At 42.1% G+C, this 16,761-nt stretch overlaps 1 protein-coding gene across 1 annotated transcript in view; it reads right to left on the bottom strand.

The window, feature by feature from the left end:
* Positions 1 to 16,761, bottom strand: part of dlgap3 (discs, large (Drosophila) homolog-associated protein 3) — a 163,103-nt gene that overhangs the window by 3,705 nt on the left and 142,637 nt on the right. The window contains exons 4-8 of the mRNA XM_033637576.2: positions 9,960 to 10,174; positions 5,576 to 5,678; positions 5,279 to 5,495; positions 1,857 to 2,395; positions 127 to 221 (exon numbers count right to left, since the gene is read on the bottom strand). Coding sequence (XP_033493467.1) covers positions 127 to 221; positions 1,857 to 2,395; positions 5,279 to 5,495; positions 5,576 to 5,678; positions 9,960 to 10,174 — 1,169 coding nt within the window. The remainder of the gene's footprint in view (positions 1 to 126; positions 222 to 1,856; positions 2,396 to 5,278; positions 5,496 to 5,575; positions 5,679 to 9,959; positions 10,175 to 16,761) is intronic.

The following is a 16,761-nucleotide window of genomic DNA, read 5'->3' on the forward strand; positions in this document are numbered from 1 at the left end:
CATGTTTATGTCCATAATTAAGGCAAGTTAAATGTCAGGCAAAATAAAAACACCTCAAGTTGGGAAGAGAATTAAAAGAAAAATACTTTTTTCCCCTGCTTTGATTTCTAGTTGCATCACTATTACCTTTTGTCATCTTCCACTTGGACTCCTATAGAGTGGACCTCCGTAAGAGCTTTGCCTTCTGCGTCTGAGTCTGACAGAGTCTCTGAGCTGTCCACCTGGAACAGAAGAAGCCACAAGGGACCACAGTCAGGGCGAAACACAAACCCTAAGGACGTCATGCAAAACCAAAGGAATAATTCGACATTTTCATTCATTCATCATTTAGTTCTCAGATCTGTCCAATAAAAGGCTATAACCACAAGGGGAAATAACTAGCTTGGCTCTGTCCAGAGGTAAGAAAGTCTGTTGTTTGTTTTATCTGCACAAAAAGCAAAAGTTTAAAAACAAGTTGTGGTTTTATGACAAAGATACAACATGCTAATAATTGATCTGTAGAGGGTAGGCAGATTTGTTGCCCATGCACCGAGCCAGGTTCGCTGTTTCAACTTTATCCAAGTTTTTAATGGATGTAGCAACTCAACATCACCCAGTGGTTTGTTGACTTGTGCCAAGCTGTAAACGTGTTAATTTCTCCTGTAAAGCAGCACATTTAACATAGAGGTCTACGGGGATTGATGTTTTGGAGCGAGCCCCAAGTGGCCATTTGATGAACTGCAGTTTTTGGCACTTCTGCCTTGGCTTCATTTCCCAGCCTCAGAGGTTGCCGCTTGGCTAGGCTACGCTCAATTCCAGATTGTTGCTTTATAGTTAATGCACAGACATGACAGTAGTATGAATCTTCTCATCTAACTCTTGGCATTAAAGCACATTTTCCAAAATATTAAACTGTTACCCCTTTTCCTCATATTTCTGTGTCTAAGTGACTTATGGAGGCAACAATTTTTGTAATAGGTCTAGTATTAAAGAGACTGCTCCAGCCACAGCAGCACAACATGCTGCAATTGAATCCTTATTGTGCACCATCAATTTACTTCCACTAAAATAACTCGTTTTTACCAGTGACAGGTTCAGATTGTCATTTTGAGTGTCTGACAACATTTTGGAATGAACCCTGAAAAATATATTTGTACTTTTCACTGATCTGGTATGCTTTAGTATAACCAAGTCTCTCGCTCAAGGAGAAGCCTTGTTCTGAAATATTGCAGACTTTTCCACATTTTTGAAATACTCAGCCATGACATTGAAAATCTTATAGATACAATTAAGCAACACTTCCTGTACTCCAACACAACAAACTCTTCCCAGCACTCCTCTCTTCAACTCTAACTAATATTTCCACCATGATTTTTCCTGCAAGAAATCACCCCTCGTGAGACTTCTCCTTGAGCGAGACCAGATCACAATAAAAAGACAGATGAGCAAAAGGTACTGAAAAATGTTTAATTTCTCTGAAGGGTCCTTTCCATAATGTTGCCACTTCTAACAACAATCTGATCCTGTCAGTGGCAAAAACAGGCACTTTTAATGGATGTACATTGATGTAGAGATTACAGTGCAGCCACTTTCACTGCTGCGGCTAGCGCAATCTCCTTCTACACTGAACCAGTTTAAAAAATCTTCTCCATTAGTCACTTAGACACAAAAAGGTCCAGGTTGACAAATATTCATGGTTCCTTTTAACATGTACCTTGCGCAATTGTGATTGTATTTGGATTAGTCAATTAATCTTTTAGTTGATCAACAGAAGAAAAATCTAATTTTCCACTATGTTCTGACATTCTGTAGACTGACAGATAAAAATGATGAGACTAGTTGGTTGTAGCCTGATGAATGAAAATGTTCTCTCTCACCTGCACAGCTATGGATGGCCTCCATTTTCTCCCACCGCGTCCCTCGTCCTGACCCGCAGCTTTACTCAGCACTATGCTGTTCTGAGGCAGAGACACTGACTTCCCCAGGCTGCCCCCGACCCTGCTGTCCCTCTCCCTGGCTGGCCTCGGTGGCCCCTCCAGCAGACTGTCAGCCGAGCTGCTGTGTTTGGCCCTCACTCCAACTCCTGGACCCCCTCCATAGGGCACCAGCTCCCGCGAACCCCTGACCCCATCTAGGCTTTCTGCCGAGTTACTGTGCTGTCGAGAACGTCCAGGGCCTGTGGCGGTGTAGTAGCCCCCTCTGGAGGAGCGACCCGAGGGGCCGTCGGAGCTGCCCAGGTCCACGGAGTTGCTGTGCTGCTTGGGGCGCCCGGGGCCTGAGCTTGAAGCCAACTGTCCGCTGCTCTGGAAGTAGGCATCCTGGGTGGACTCGGTGCTGCTCTGCGCTCGCACAGAGAGTGAAGACTTGGACATGCGAGGTGGGAGTGGGGGAGGAGCACCTTTACGATAAGGAAAGACTGAAGTGTCAGAAGAGCGGGAGAAAGGAAGACAAAGGCATAGTGGGCTGTTAAAGCGAAACGGGTACATCAACAGGGAGCAGGGGAGATGGATACTTACAAAAGGGACAGACTGGAAGGAGAAAGGTGAAAGGAAAGAAAAAGAGTGAAAAGAGGGAAATGTTGGCATGAAAGGGGGTAAACCAATACAGAGAGAAAGAGAGAAAACATCAAAACCATTAAATAATAATGTCAATGCAAGATGTGACAGAAAGATTCATAAACGCAACTCAAGAGCTCCATTTCTTTTCACCAGAAATCAGCTTTTGGTGTGACTTTCAGTGAGAGGCAGGAAGCGATGTGGTGGAAACAAAAGACATGACAGAAGTGACAAAAGAAAACCTCTTCCCTTGAGCTAACTTAACTCTGCTTCTTAGGAAGATAAAGTAATTTTCTTGAGAGAAATATTAAAACTAGCAGCACAGATTCTGTCTCTTCCTGCTCCTGCACAGCCTCCTTCAAATGTGCATGCACACACACACACACAACACACACACAGCCACACTTTATTTTCGGCAAATAATGGATCAAACTTTAATGCATTTCTTTCCAAGCATCTTAATCCCTCAGCCAGCTTGTCACGGTTAACAAAGATCCTGACCATGAAACTCTGAGCTCCAGTTTGGGAGCATGCATGTATGGAAGTATCTGTGACTTTGAGTCTGTCGACTGCACATATGTGTTCATACTATAGTGGAGGTACAGTATATGACACTTCACAGAGGCTTTAATAAATATCAGGGGGGATTTGCTGGTGTAAAATTAGACATTTGAGTCCTGCATGGAACTGGAGTGGCTTTGTGGTCTCCTGTGCACACACACAGACACACACAGACACAGACACACACACTATCACAAATTACTGCAGATTTACTGTTTACATGGATGTATTACTGAACAGGTCTACCAGGCACAGGCCCGGCCTTCACCTGAAAAATGCAACTCAAAGACACATGCTACGGCCAGGACAAGTCAACCACAAAAAAATAAAAATAAATAAAAAACAACTGCAAAGAGAAACAAAACAACTACGAAGAGACATAAAATGACCATAAAGAGATGCAAAACAACTACAAAGAGATGCTAAATAACTACAAGGAGATGCAAAACAGCTACAATGAGATGCTAAATAATTACAAGGAGATGCAAAACAACTACAAAAAGATGCTAAATGACAATAAAGAGACACAAAACAACTGCAAAGAGAAACAAAAATAACTACAAGGAGACGTAAAACGACTACAAGAGAGGAGAAATGACAACAAAGACACACAAAACAACTACGAAGAGACATAAAATAACTACAAGGAGATGTAAAACAACTACAAGAGAGGAGAAATGACAACAAAGACACACAAAACAACTACAAAGAGACATAAAATAACAACAAGGAGATGCAAAACAACAACAAAGAGATGCTAAATAACTACAAGGAGATGTAAAGCAACTACAAGAGAGGCAAAATGACAACAAAGACACATAAGACAACTACAAAGAGATGCTAAATAACTACAAGGAGACGTAAAACTACAAGAGAGGCAAAATGACAACAAAGAGACACTAAACAACTACAAAGAGATGCTAAATGACAACAAAGAGACACTAAACAACTACAAAGAGACATAAAATAACTACAAGGAGATGTAAAACAACTACAAGAGAGGAGAAATGACAACAAAGACACACAAAACAACTACGAAGAGACATAAAATAACTATAAGGAGATGTAAAACAACTACAAAAGAGGAGAAATGACAACAAAGACACACAAAACAACTACGAAGAGACATAAAATAACAACAAGGAGATGCGAAACAACAACAAAGAGATGCTAATTAACTACAAGGAGACGTAAAGCAACTACAAGAGAGGCAAAATGACAACAAAGAGACACTAAACAACTACAAAGAGATGCTAAATGACAACAAAGAGACACAAAACAAGGAGATGCAAAACAACTACAAAGAGATGCTAAACAACTACAAGAGAGGCAAAATGACAACAAAGAGACACTAAACAACTACAAAAATACGCTAAATGACAGAGGCACAAAACAACTACAAAGAGACACAAAATCACAGAGAGACATGTAATGAGCACCAAGTAACACAAGAACAACAACAAAGAGATGCTAAACCACCACAAAGTCTGTGTGTCCTGTCCACCCACAACTGTATATTATGCTTGAGTGTGAACATGATCCAACAAATAAATCAAAAAATGATTAGGAGAACCATAACACACCAAAACATGTTTCAAATAAAGAGTGATACAGAAGAAGAAGGCAAAAGATTGAGACTACAACAGGAAGACAGACAGCCAGACAAACAGAGAGAAGGAAGCAGCTGGAGAGACTCAGCTATCATCATAATCATGAGCACTCCTGTACCTGCGATCACACTGGGGAGGGTGATGGGAGAGATGAGATACAAAGATGACAGAGAACAAAGAGCATGCACAATAACATGCACACAACTCTATACTTGTAGCATATACACAAACACAAGGAAAAGTTCTGCAGATTTATTGGGTGAAAAAGTGAGATCTTACAGACTGACGGAAAAGAGAATAAAAAAGGTTAAAAATTAAAAATGGATGCACACATTGCACGCAGCTGTGCAATGAGCCCGGGTGTAGCCTATGTGTGTGTGTGCGTAAACTTGCTTTTGTAGAGGTAAGCAGACACAAGCTGTCATAAAATTCCTTCTCACACTGGCTGTCCCACTGTGTCTCCCACCAGGTTGCCTCCACATAAAAGAAAACCACGCGTCCCTTTAACACTGATGCAGACACCAAAGACTTGCATTTATTGGTATGCCACACCACACGCACGCACACACTCACCGGCCCCGCCCTTGATGCTTCCCTGGGGGCCCGACATGGAGAAGACAGAGAGGCAGTCGTCATCCTGGGAGCAGCCGGCCTGGATGGCACGGACGTAGCTGTGGCTGCGAGTGCGGAACACACCTGGAAGGTCCAGAGCCTCGACGGCTTGAGACTCCACCTCCCCGAACATGGTCTCACACACCGCCTCGAACTGGCGGTTCAGTGTGTCTCCCAGCTGAAGGTCAAGATACTTAAATTTAATACATTATAAATATACACAAATGCATAATTCACACAAATAAACCAGTTTGTTACCTGCGAGCTGGTCAGAGAGCGGGTGTAACTACGAGCACGGGTGTGGGTTTTGGGTGTAGTTCGGCTGTTGGGGTAGGAGTCTGTACACTGCTTACATGAGTACCTATAATAAAGAATACACAGCAGTAACAATTACAGTGTGTGATATCATAAAAAGCAATCCTACACTTACTTGCTATTATATTCTGACTGTAAAATCTTCAGTTGTGCTATTTCTGTCCAAAACTCACTGCAGCAGCAGCGGCACACATTTAGTTATCAAATAAAATGTCACTGAGTCACGCTCTATGACTATGCCAGCTGGAGTCATTTTGAGTGTTGTGATGCTGCCATGTCACATGGGAACTACTGCAATGCATTGCATTATGACTGTCACTTGTTTATCTTATTTGAAATCATTCTGAGCATTTGAGTGAATGTGTTTGTTCATGGTGGTTATTCAAAAGTGCAGTTGAATGTGTCCAAGATTTTAAGAAGGTTATGTGACGTTATTCACAACTGTATATACTATCAGGACGTCGATACTTTTTAAATCTATTTTTTAATAAGGGTGTTTGAACTTTGCTGGTGGGATAAAAAGATTGGATTGTTAATGTTTGAGCTGTACATATCGACCCAATCCTTATCTCGAGATACTGTGGTTTGCAGACCATTTGAATTTAACTCAAATCTGTCACAGAATATCTTAAAGGGGGCTTTCAAACGTCTGGGAAAATAACCCCAGTGACATCATCAGGGTTATTGTCCCAGCTTAAAGGTGTCACACTTTTAACGCGTGGTTTGCATTACAAACTATTAGAGTTGGGTACCGTTCATAATTGAACCGATACGGTACCGGTACCGGTATCTGGAATTCGGTACTGGTACCAAACGGTACCTTATTTCGGTACTTTTTAACCCTATGGGCCCTAGGCGTTTTTGGGGTATTTTTACTGCCTTCACTTTTAAGCTCATATCACAGTCATTCTAAAGGCTACATACACATGCTATATCTTGTTTTTTTTCTCAGGACAATCTGGGCTAACCAGATTTGCCATCATTTCATGTTCTTCTATGTGCCTGTATTTTATATTAATATTTATATCAATGAAAAAAACAAATCTGTGTGCCTAAATTCTTACATTTTTACATGTATCTCAGCATAGCAAGTTGGAAAATGACATATTCTGCTCTTGAATCTGGCAATATAAGAACCACGATGCTGGGACATTCTGTCACTTCACAGCTGTCCAAAACATGTGGTTTGTGCCAGGCGGACATGTTTGCCAGTATTTTTTCATTATTGCAAGAAATTCCATTGACTCATTCAAAAGTCAAAAATGTGTTTTATCTGAAAGAAACATGCAATATTTACATCTTAGATCATAGAAAAATAGTCAACCAAGTGCAATGATGTCCTCTAAGATAATATTTGTTTTTCAGTTTCAGTTATATATTGGAGAGACATTTTGGGCATTGGTGGGGGGACACGTGTCCCCCTCAATGTATATGGTGACTACGGCCCTGTCAGCATGCATTAGGCTGCAGTTGTCTGGGTGCGCAAAGGTGAAGTGGCTGGTCTTGTCATACAAAGTTTGATGGAGTGTCAACTGGACAATATGGAGATATTTGCATCTTGAAAGCTGGACTACAAATGTGGATAGACAGGGAGAAACACACGCAAGCCTAAGACGTGGTAAGATACGATATTCCTCACTATATGAAGTGACTGGTAACAAGATCTGTATAATGGGTTGTAAAGAAATTCGTCAAGTTTTTATTTTGTAGACAATTGATCTGTATTTAGAGCGTGATGGGATGACAGTACAATGATGTGTGTGGTCCTGCGCTTTCATGTGATATGCGTGGCATTTCTGTGCAAGCCTGCGTTCGCGAGTAATCCATCCAAGAGTAATGTGTGTGTGCAAAGCTGTATGAAAGCTCTGTTAAACATCATTTTATTGTAATTTTTCGCTGTGAAAACACTGGATTACCGACAAGTGCTTGGCCTTGTCGGAAAGCTACAATTCTGCTGTTTCCGCTGATATGCGTGGCTTCTGGCTATGACATGATCGCAGAGAAAATCCACAGAGAAGAACGGGTGTGAATTTGGACGCACTATGCGTCGTTCGGGCCCATAGTCTAAACTTCTCAGTTTCAACATTTTATTGAGAACATTTAGGAACACTGCTGCACATTTATTTTTCTACCTTTATATAATCACGCAGTGATTGAAGTTAAGGTCTCTTTTCTAAGAGAGACCTGAATAAGAAACATTAATGAGATAAAGATAAAGCCTATGCTCAATAACACTGGCATAATCACGCCTCTTTATGTAATTAACAAATAGCAACGAGAGTAGGCTGTGAGTGGCTCAAATAACACTAATAAATAACATAAAATAAACAAAGTTAACGAATGAAACGAATGAATTTAACAAATGAATCACTTGGCCATAATATTGCTGTGGTGCTGTTGCTGACAGACTGCGGTCCCAATCCCATGCGTCTCTCTTCCAAGATGCGCCCGCAGACGCTAAAGGCCCGCTCTGAAGGCGCACTGGATGCGGGGATACTGAAGATGAAACGCGCCAGCTTTGAGTGCGCTTGGAAGTAGAGGGCTCAGTGTGCCTTCAGACCTTGTTTGAGCTTCTTTTCCACATTTGTTAACTCCATCCTGTCGCTATAGGCTACATCCCGATCCCGCAGTGTTTTTTTTTTTGTCATGGGGGGATGCGAATGAAACAATATTACATCAATTGGCCAAAGGGGGGCGCTATAGCAACCAATTGAAATTGCAAACTTTGAATGGGCATATCTCATGCCCCATATGTTGTAGAGACATGAAACTTTGCACAGAGATGTCTCTCCTCATGAAGAATTTGTCTCAAGAACCTATAACTTCCGCTTATATAGATTTTCCGCCATTTTGAATTTTTTGAAAAACACTTAAAATCAATCTCTTCCTAGGAAGTTTGACCAATCTGCATGAAACTCAGTGAACATAATCTAGGGACCAGTATCTAAAGTTCCCTCTTTGCAAAAGTTGGAAAACTTAATAAAACTGAGCATCTATAAGGTAATGAATATTGCGGAGGGCGTGGCTCATCACATAAAGGTGTATAACATCTCAAGGGTTTCACCGATCACCACGCAACTTTGTAGGCATATGACCACACATAATCTGAGGGGACCCCCCTATTATTGACCCCATCAAACAAAATGGGGGCGCTAGAGAGCTAACTTCTTATCTAGGCTGAACCGCCATATTGATTTTTACTAAACTTGGTAGATATGTAGAACAGGACGCCTCAAGATGACTGGAGAAATTTAACTCTAATTGGCAACTGGGTGGCGCTATAACAACAGAAAAATGCTTAAAAATGGCTAAAATGCGACAGATCGCTGTGGCTCCCCCTGTGGACCAATGTTGTTGTTTTTTTTCTAATTTTTGGTATGACTAAGTCATGGTATGGTATGCTGTACATAATCACGGAAACTGTCACTGTGTCATTCTGTCAGTCAGTCAGTCATTCTGTCTGTCCCACGTTGTTCTACTCACTGACGTAGTCAATCTATGTGAAACTGCACATTGGCATTGAGGACTGGCATAGGTAGAAGGTGACAAAGCTACCAATGGGTATGGACTAGTCCTCAGTAATTACAAAACACATGTATTTTAGGTAAAATTCTCAAAGTTAAACCTATCCAAGCTCCCCTCAAAGCCAGACTTCATTAACAAAAACATTTATTTTACCTCACTGAACACGAGAGCGGCTGGTCTACCACTGCCTCAATTATTTAGTTAGTTTGTGTTGTTGTGTAACTTTGCTGAATCCAAACTAACCCTTTAAATCACCAAAGTCACACAATAACACAAACAAACTAACTGACTGAGGCAGTGGTAGACCAGCAGCTTTCATGTTCAGCGAGGTAAAATTACTGTTTTTGTCAGTGGAGTCTGGCTCTGAAGAGAAGAGAGCATGGATAAGTTTCACTTTCAGTTTAGTTGGGAAGTACTGAGCATACGACTGAATATATGAGACTTGCATTATATTGCACGAGTTGTGTGAGAGTTTGTAAATGGATGTTTTGCTGTTGTTAAACATGGTCCCCTATAACTTTCATTAATCAAAAATTTTCTCTGGTTCTGGATTCTTCATTTACTCTGGAGGCATGTTAGAAAAACAAAGCTTTCTTCACAAATTCAATATAAACCGGGATGAGTAATTAGTACACAAATGATAATATGGGGGGTGAAGTATTCCTTTAAAGGGATGTATTTCAGAATTTCTAAAGCTCAACAATAGATAAGCATTGTACAGAATTTCCAAGCTTTGAAAGGAGCAAACAGGTGTTCTACAGAAACATTAAATGGGCTTGATCACAACATAACAAAGGCTGACCTTTGATCCATGCTGATCGATCGTCTGAAGGCATCCCTCTGGGCGATGAGGGTGGACTTGGGTGAGGCTTTTGGGCTGGTGTCAGAGTCGGCACTGTCGTCGTCACCCATGGCCTTGATGTAGCTGCCGCTCCGCATGCGACGGCATGGAATCTCCCCTCCGCTGTCTGTTGCACCACCACTGCCATATCCACCACCCCAGTCTTCTGAAGGGACCTAAGGTGCAATCACATTCACATGAGCGTTCCCATAGTCATAGGTAAGTATACAAAGGTCAGAGGAGGATTAATCAATTGCATTATATAGTGAGTGCAACCATGTACAGACATGGTCAAACGGTTTTAGTAAGATTTTCTGTAAATGGGTTAAACACTGTTAAAATGAGTTCAAGTTCAGTATGCATTCTTCTTCTACACCACTGTTAAGGGAAAAGCAGTTGATCACAGTGTGAATTAATTAGTGTTGAGATATTGAAGACGTTTTCACTGCACTGTTGGCAGCTTCCTCCCAATATCTGCTATTAAAGTCAAAGGACTTCTCAACAGGAAATATATTTCATGACTGAAAAATATTTCACACCTCGAACAGAAGGAGAGTGATGAATCAGACATACAGTCATCGACCATGGGCACCCAGCGTAAAGCCAACACACCTGCATGCTCATGCACACCGATGAGAGCACATACACTCATGCACGTACATGGGAGATGATGTTTAAGAAATGGAGAAAGGGACAAAGGGACTTACAGAGAGAGAGAAACTCTGACAGCTGGAGAAACACTGACACAGAGAAGGAGAAACAGCGTAAGCTAGAAGCCGTCAAACAGAGAGCAAATAAAGCGATGAACAAAAAGGCAGGAACACGAGCAGAGTAGACAGACAGACAAAATGTAAGCAGACAGACAGGAAAAGGGGCAGAAAGAGAGATGGACACAGATGCACAGGGTGGCAAAATGAGAAGCAGAGACTTAAGCCGGCAGAGAGCAGGAAGACAGATGGGGAGATGAATGAGAGTCAGATGAGGAAACAAAATGAAAAACACACACACAGGAACACGGTCAAGACAAGAAACTGAGGAGGTAGACAACACATAGAGAATTGATACGAGCGATGATGTGAAACACAAAAATGTACATAGACAGGTTCCCACTGTGGCCATCATGGAAAATATATTACATACATTATTAAGTCAGGATGCCGAAACACACCCCTAAAATTCAATGATATTCTAAAACATTCCAGGATTTGTGGCGAACCTGACCGATGAAAAACAGAGAGCAAGGCAGCTCTAAAGAGAGACAATGAAACACATCACAGTTCCTGTCTTTAAAGCTGCATTAATTGATTTTTTGGCCATTTGAGCTCACCATAAAAGCTGCAAATGGAGAAGCAATTACCTTTTTACATTTCCAGCTGAGAAAGAATTAACATCAGCAACGTTTTGGAGCTGTGCTTCTGGCCACCTGATGAACATAAGTCCAATATTCACTTTCTTTTTCCTTTTGTCTGACCAGCCAGCAAAACAGGTAGATTGTTCCTTTGGTTTATTTGCTTAATTGACACTTGGCTGACCCAGTTACAACTTTAAACCCCTCCATTTAAAGAAAAGTGCCAAAATGGATAAGACAAAATGCAAGAAAGGCACAGAGAAGTTATGGTCCAAGAAAATAATTTTAACCCGGCCTTTTCAGACCATTTTAACAACTTGCTGGCTGGTCAGAGTAATCGCAGTCAGTGGCTCCTCTGGTAGCAGCACAGCGTCACTCCCTCTCCTTTTTTCCCGTGCACATGCAGGCTGGAAAGAGTTACTTTGATTATGGTCATTTTATCATCAGCCTGTCAAAATGTAAGCCTATGTGAAGCTCGACAAAAAAAGTGTGAATGTGACACAGCCTGCCAAAATAAATGCAGCGGTAACATAGACTATAGAATAATAGTTGCAGTCACCCACAAATTTGTGGGCTGCCATTTTGAAGCCTCGAGTCTGGCATTTTAGCTGCAGCCATCTTGTTTTTAGAGCCAGAAGTGAACATATTTGGATTAGAGGATGGAACTGTGGAGAAGTGAGGGGTGGATCTAACTCGCAGACTGTAGCTCAGCCTCACAGGAAGCCTGTCACTCAAGCAGCCACAAATCCTTAAGTATGTGTAACTTTGGGCCTTTCTAAAATGCAAATGTGTGAGTTATACAAAAATTCAACCCCATAAAATTGTCATGAATGCGGGGAATTATACTGTTTTGGAGCCAGCCTCTAGTGGCCATTCGATGAACTGCAGTTTCTGACACATTGGCTTCATTTTCCAGCATCAGAGGTTGGTTGAGCAGGCTGTTGATCTTGAGCATACAGGTCCATGGGAAAAAAAAATCTTTCTGAGTCATCCAAAACAGGCTTTTTATCTCGCTAGACATTCTACATTCTAAACCAGCTGGTTGCTAACATTTATTTGTGTGTGGACAGCCCGATGTCACTCCCAGCTCCTAAAATCCTGATGCCTGATCGGTGGCCATCGGCTTCAAACACCAATGAACAGAGGTACTCTTCGCAGTGGTATGAAATGCATTGGGCAGTGGCAGTTTTTAGTAGTAGTATAAATAGAGAAAGTCTGTATAGCATGGGTGGCCGAGGAGGCGGATGGGTCCAACTCTGGTCTTTCAGCTGGGAGAACGCTGTTCATGTCCTGTGTGAAACCAAAGTCAGTTGAGGTATTTTAATAACAACGTAGCATGCTATGCTGGTGACGTGTGTCGTATGATGTTACATTACTTTAGAAATAATCATAGTTATTTTAAGCCAAACCATGATGTTTTCTTCTAGACCTAACCACATACTCTTGTTTTGCGTTGTAAGTTTATTTTGAAAAGAGGCTGTATGCATTTAACGAGCATAACCTGTACATTTCCTGTGTTTTTTTTTTTAAAGACACAGTGCATATAACAGGTGTAAACTGACACAGTCCCTGGGCGTTATAAACTGATGCTGCAGGTAGCATATGGACAGTTTATCTGAGAAATTGCTTTGATGTAATTAGAGCTTGTAGGCAAGAAAACCAAAGCTAAAGCTAAAAGAGGCTAACAGGCTCTGCAGCACTGATGGGAACTGCAGGGTTGGGTGATAATTTTCTGTGGCTTTGTCTGATGCCTTTCACATTACACATATTTCATTCATTGTTAATATAAACTGTTAATATGAACTGACAAGTGAAGCTTTAATTAGCACCATATCAGATGAGAATACCAATTAACCTTGCACAGAGAATTCTATTATTCTGGAGGACCACTCAGTTGGAGATGTAAATATGTGTCTAACATGTGACCCCACTTCTTTTCCACTATGGTGAAAGCTTTACACCGTCTAACATGAAGTACTGTGACAGCAGCTGCTTGTGCATAAAGCCCTCGATCTCTCGGTTTTTGCAAATGCTGTGAGGTGTGTGGTCTAGCACGAGCATGTGACCAAATAAAAACACCTACACACGCTGACACACACACACACACAGTCAAGGCCCCCAGGGTTTGGCATCTAGCTGAGTGTGTGTTTTTAAGGTCATCACTTAAAAGATGATTCAGCCTAATCTCCTGATCCCCCTGGCCTTCTACTATCTCTCTCATTTTCTCCTCCTGCTCTTTCTCTGCTCCTCTCGTATTGCCCCCTGGCTACCATCACCTCCTTTATCTCTTTTCTATCCCTGAGCTTGCTCTGCTATCTCTGCATCCCTCCACCTTGCTCTTTCCCCCCCGTCTATCTTTGTCTCTCTCTTCCTCGCTGTTTCTGTCTTCATTTCACTATCACTCCATATTCTGGTTTCTATCATTCCTTATCTATCAGACACAGGCCGATGGGAAGGGAGAGGCTGAGGAAACGGAGAGCGCTGGGTTCTGACTCCACACGTCAAGTTGGCATCGACACCATGGGTGAAAGCTTTGCACATGTCCCTTTGACCCTGACCACAGTTATTCAGACTTGTGAAGGTTCACTTTTTTTTTGTTATTTTCACTTCAAGCTGCTTCACGTTTTTTCTCGTTGTGTGACAAAAGGAAGGCGAGAGAGATGACCCAGTGTAGACGAGTACGTACATGTTATTGTTACAAAACACCAGTTGGTAGATTGGAAGTATGAATATTTTGTCTCTCTCTGATTTAGGCAGGGGTGGATCTAGAGAAGTATTCATGAGGTGGCATAAATATATATGCTGATTTAATTGCAAACATCACTGTTAGGTGCAGCAGCATGGTCTCCCTCTGCCTGCTTCACACCTGAGTGCAATGTACACTCAGGTAGAGAGAGGAGGGGACAAGAGGGACAGGGAGTGGCACATGGCACAGCACATGGCACACAAACAGCAGATCAGGTAGGGAGGAATCTTTTTCTTCCTCCCTTGTTTTTCCTCTCTCCAAGCAGATTCTTTTCCCCCCATGCTCTTTTAGGTGCTGGGGTTTTGCTGTTTTAGTTTGGGCTGGAGAGTGGCAGTAGTTACGTTATTCGTCTCTTTTGTTTTCTTTAGGTTTAATTCATGTTTTAGGTAGTTTAGATGGAGATGCTGGGAGCGACGACCCACTGCGTGGTTGGCCCAGCGTCTTCCCTCCGTTTGTTCCTTTTGGCCAGGGTCTCCAGTCCCTTTTGTTTCTCTTTAGTTTGTTTGTGCATTTGTTTAATGGTTTGGGGGTTACACAATAAAGCTAGTGGGTAAACTGTTACCTTTGGTGTGGCGTCCTCTTTTTATATGTTGCAGCCTCCTGCCTCGATTTTGTTTCTGTTTGTATGGAGGCCGTAACAATCACATGTATCAGTACTGGCTTGGAAGAAGCCTCCAAATATATTTTAACTAAAAAAAATGACATTATTGTGACACATGAGTAAACTAGTGAATAAAAATACCAAAGCCAAGAAGCCATCAGCAGTCATTGTGTGTGGTTGGAGGAGAAAACTGAGCTGCTGCCCACTGCAGGCACAGCTAGCGGCAGCTCGGTAAAACCTGCAGGCAACATCTCTTGCCTCACTTGCATTCAGATACTGGAGTTTGCTCTTGTAAATTTCCAACATACATATACTGTATATATTTTACATTAGATCCATCCCTGCTTAAAGGAGCACTCTGGCATATTTGAATTAATTTTAAATGTACTGTATTTGCACTGCATGCTTTCTGTTTCTCTTCAGAAGAATCACTTTGTTTTCCAAGTTCTCTACTTTGAGATTTTAAGACTATTTCAGTCAGACAGCTCATGTTTTAAATGTTTATTTCAACAGTAGATGATAGAGTTTGGCCTCTAGACTCCGGCCTCATCGCTCCCCGCAGGTATGTTTACATGAGATACTGGAGTGTGACGATTAAATATATCCCCACCCTTAGCCGGAGCCTGCAGGTGGATGCTGGGTTGGAGGTGGGGCTGAGAGAGCAAGCAGCAGTACTGATGCAGGGCAGCAGCAGCATTGACAAGGCAAAGGGAGAGCTGGGAAGAGTTTGCAGCTTCAATAGATCACCGATTGGGAGGGTGTGTTTTGGAGAGCGACGTATGACGTGTGTGTATGAAGCAGTGCAGCTCACGTGTCACTCCGTTGTATCCATGACTTTGTGATCACTTTTTTTTGCCATGGAAACAACTAATTTGGGCTCATCAGACCAACAAACTTTGTGATACTGTTGAATATGAGGATATTTCTCTTTAATCTCTCATGTCCTTGTCGAGTCAAGGTCATCAAGATCTTTTCAAAACTTTTAGTTTCAAAACCTGACATGTTATTGATACACATTGACGCAGTGAACAGGCAGAAAAGGAGCAACATTCCCATTCATTTGGAGTCGTGTGTGTTGCCACCTGATGAATGGAAGTCCAATATTGACTCTCCTTTTAGCTCTGTGCTTTTGTTGCCTTTAACACCTGAGGGAAATATGTGGCTATTTAACCAGTTAACAGCTCGCCGCTAACTGTGGAGGGCAGGTCGCCCACAGCTGGTTTTTAGAAGTTTTTTTTTTAACACTAAAGTTGCAGGTTATAAAACAAAATGCTGCCAGAGATGGGTGACCGCTTTCATTTACAAGTAGACATGTAATCCATTTTTAGTATAAAAATATCAATAGTCCTTTAAAGTCAGTTACTGAATGCATGATGTCTCTGCCTCCACTTATCTGGCAGCGAAGGTTGTCTTCCACAGAACAAGGCTTCACTGTGGAGCTGTTGCTTCAGTATGGCACCTGTGCCGCTGTTTGTCCTGAGGTCGAGTACTAGCAGAGTCGACCTGAACAGCTCTAAATCTGCAGCTCCAGGAAGCTATCTGCTCTGAAGCCATGGATCAATCTGGCTGACTTCAGCACATCTAAGAGCACACACAAAATTCACTCCTCACATCGGCTCCCTCCCTTCTCCCAAAACTGCAAGTGACGCCTGAAGATATGAGAAAAGCTGCAGTGGTGAAGTTCATTTTGTGTCCTAAGGTGTGAATGTGAAGGTAGCCGAAGGCACAGACGCAAATTGTTTGGGGTTTGTCCTTTGAAAACACTAACACACACAGCCGTGCTCTCTCGGTCTCTTCTATCAGCAGACCTCAGCTGTGTCTAAAGGATGAGAGTTGGAAAAACACCAGGGACCCCTGTGGCTACCTGCTGTTTCCGTAGAAACACAGCCTGCATGGCAGCTCTACCTCAGCACAGCTGGAGGTTCGTACGTGTGTGTGTTTGTGTGTGTGTTTGCGAGCTCTTTCAACTGACTTTGTAGGTGCACTGTATCAGCCATTAGCTTCTCATTTTGGGGAAATCATGTATAGAAAATGAGAGAGAGAGGGCAAAGGGAAAACTGCACAGATT

The sequence above is a fragment of the Epinephelus lanceolatus genome, chromosome 16 (assembly GCF_041903045.1).
Source record: "Epinephelus lanceolatus isolate andai-2023 chromosome 16, ASM4190304v1, whole genome shotgun sequence".
NCBI lineage: Eukaryota > Metazoa > Chordata > Actinopteri > Perciformes > Serranidae > Epinephelus > Epinephelus lanceolatus.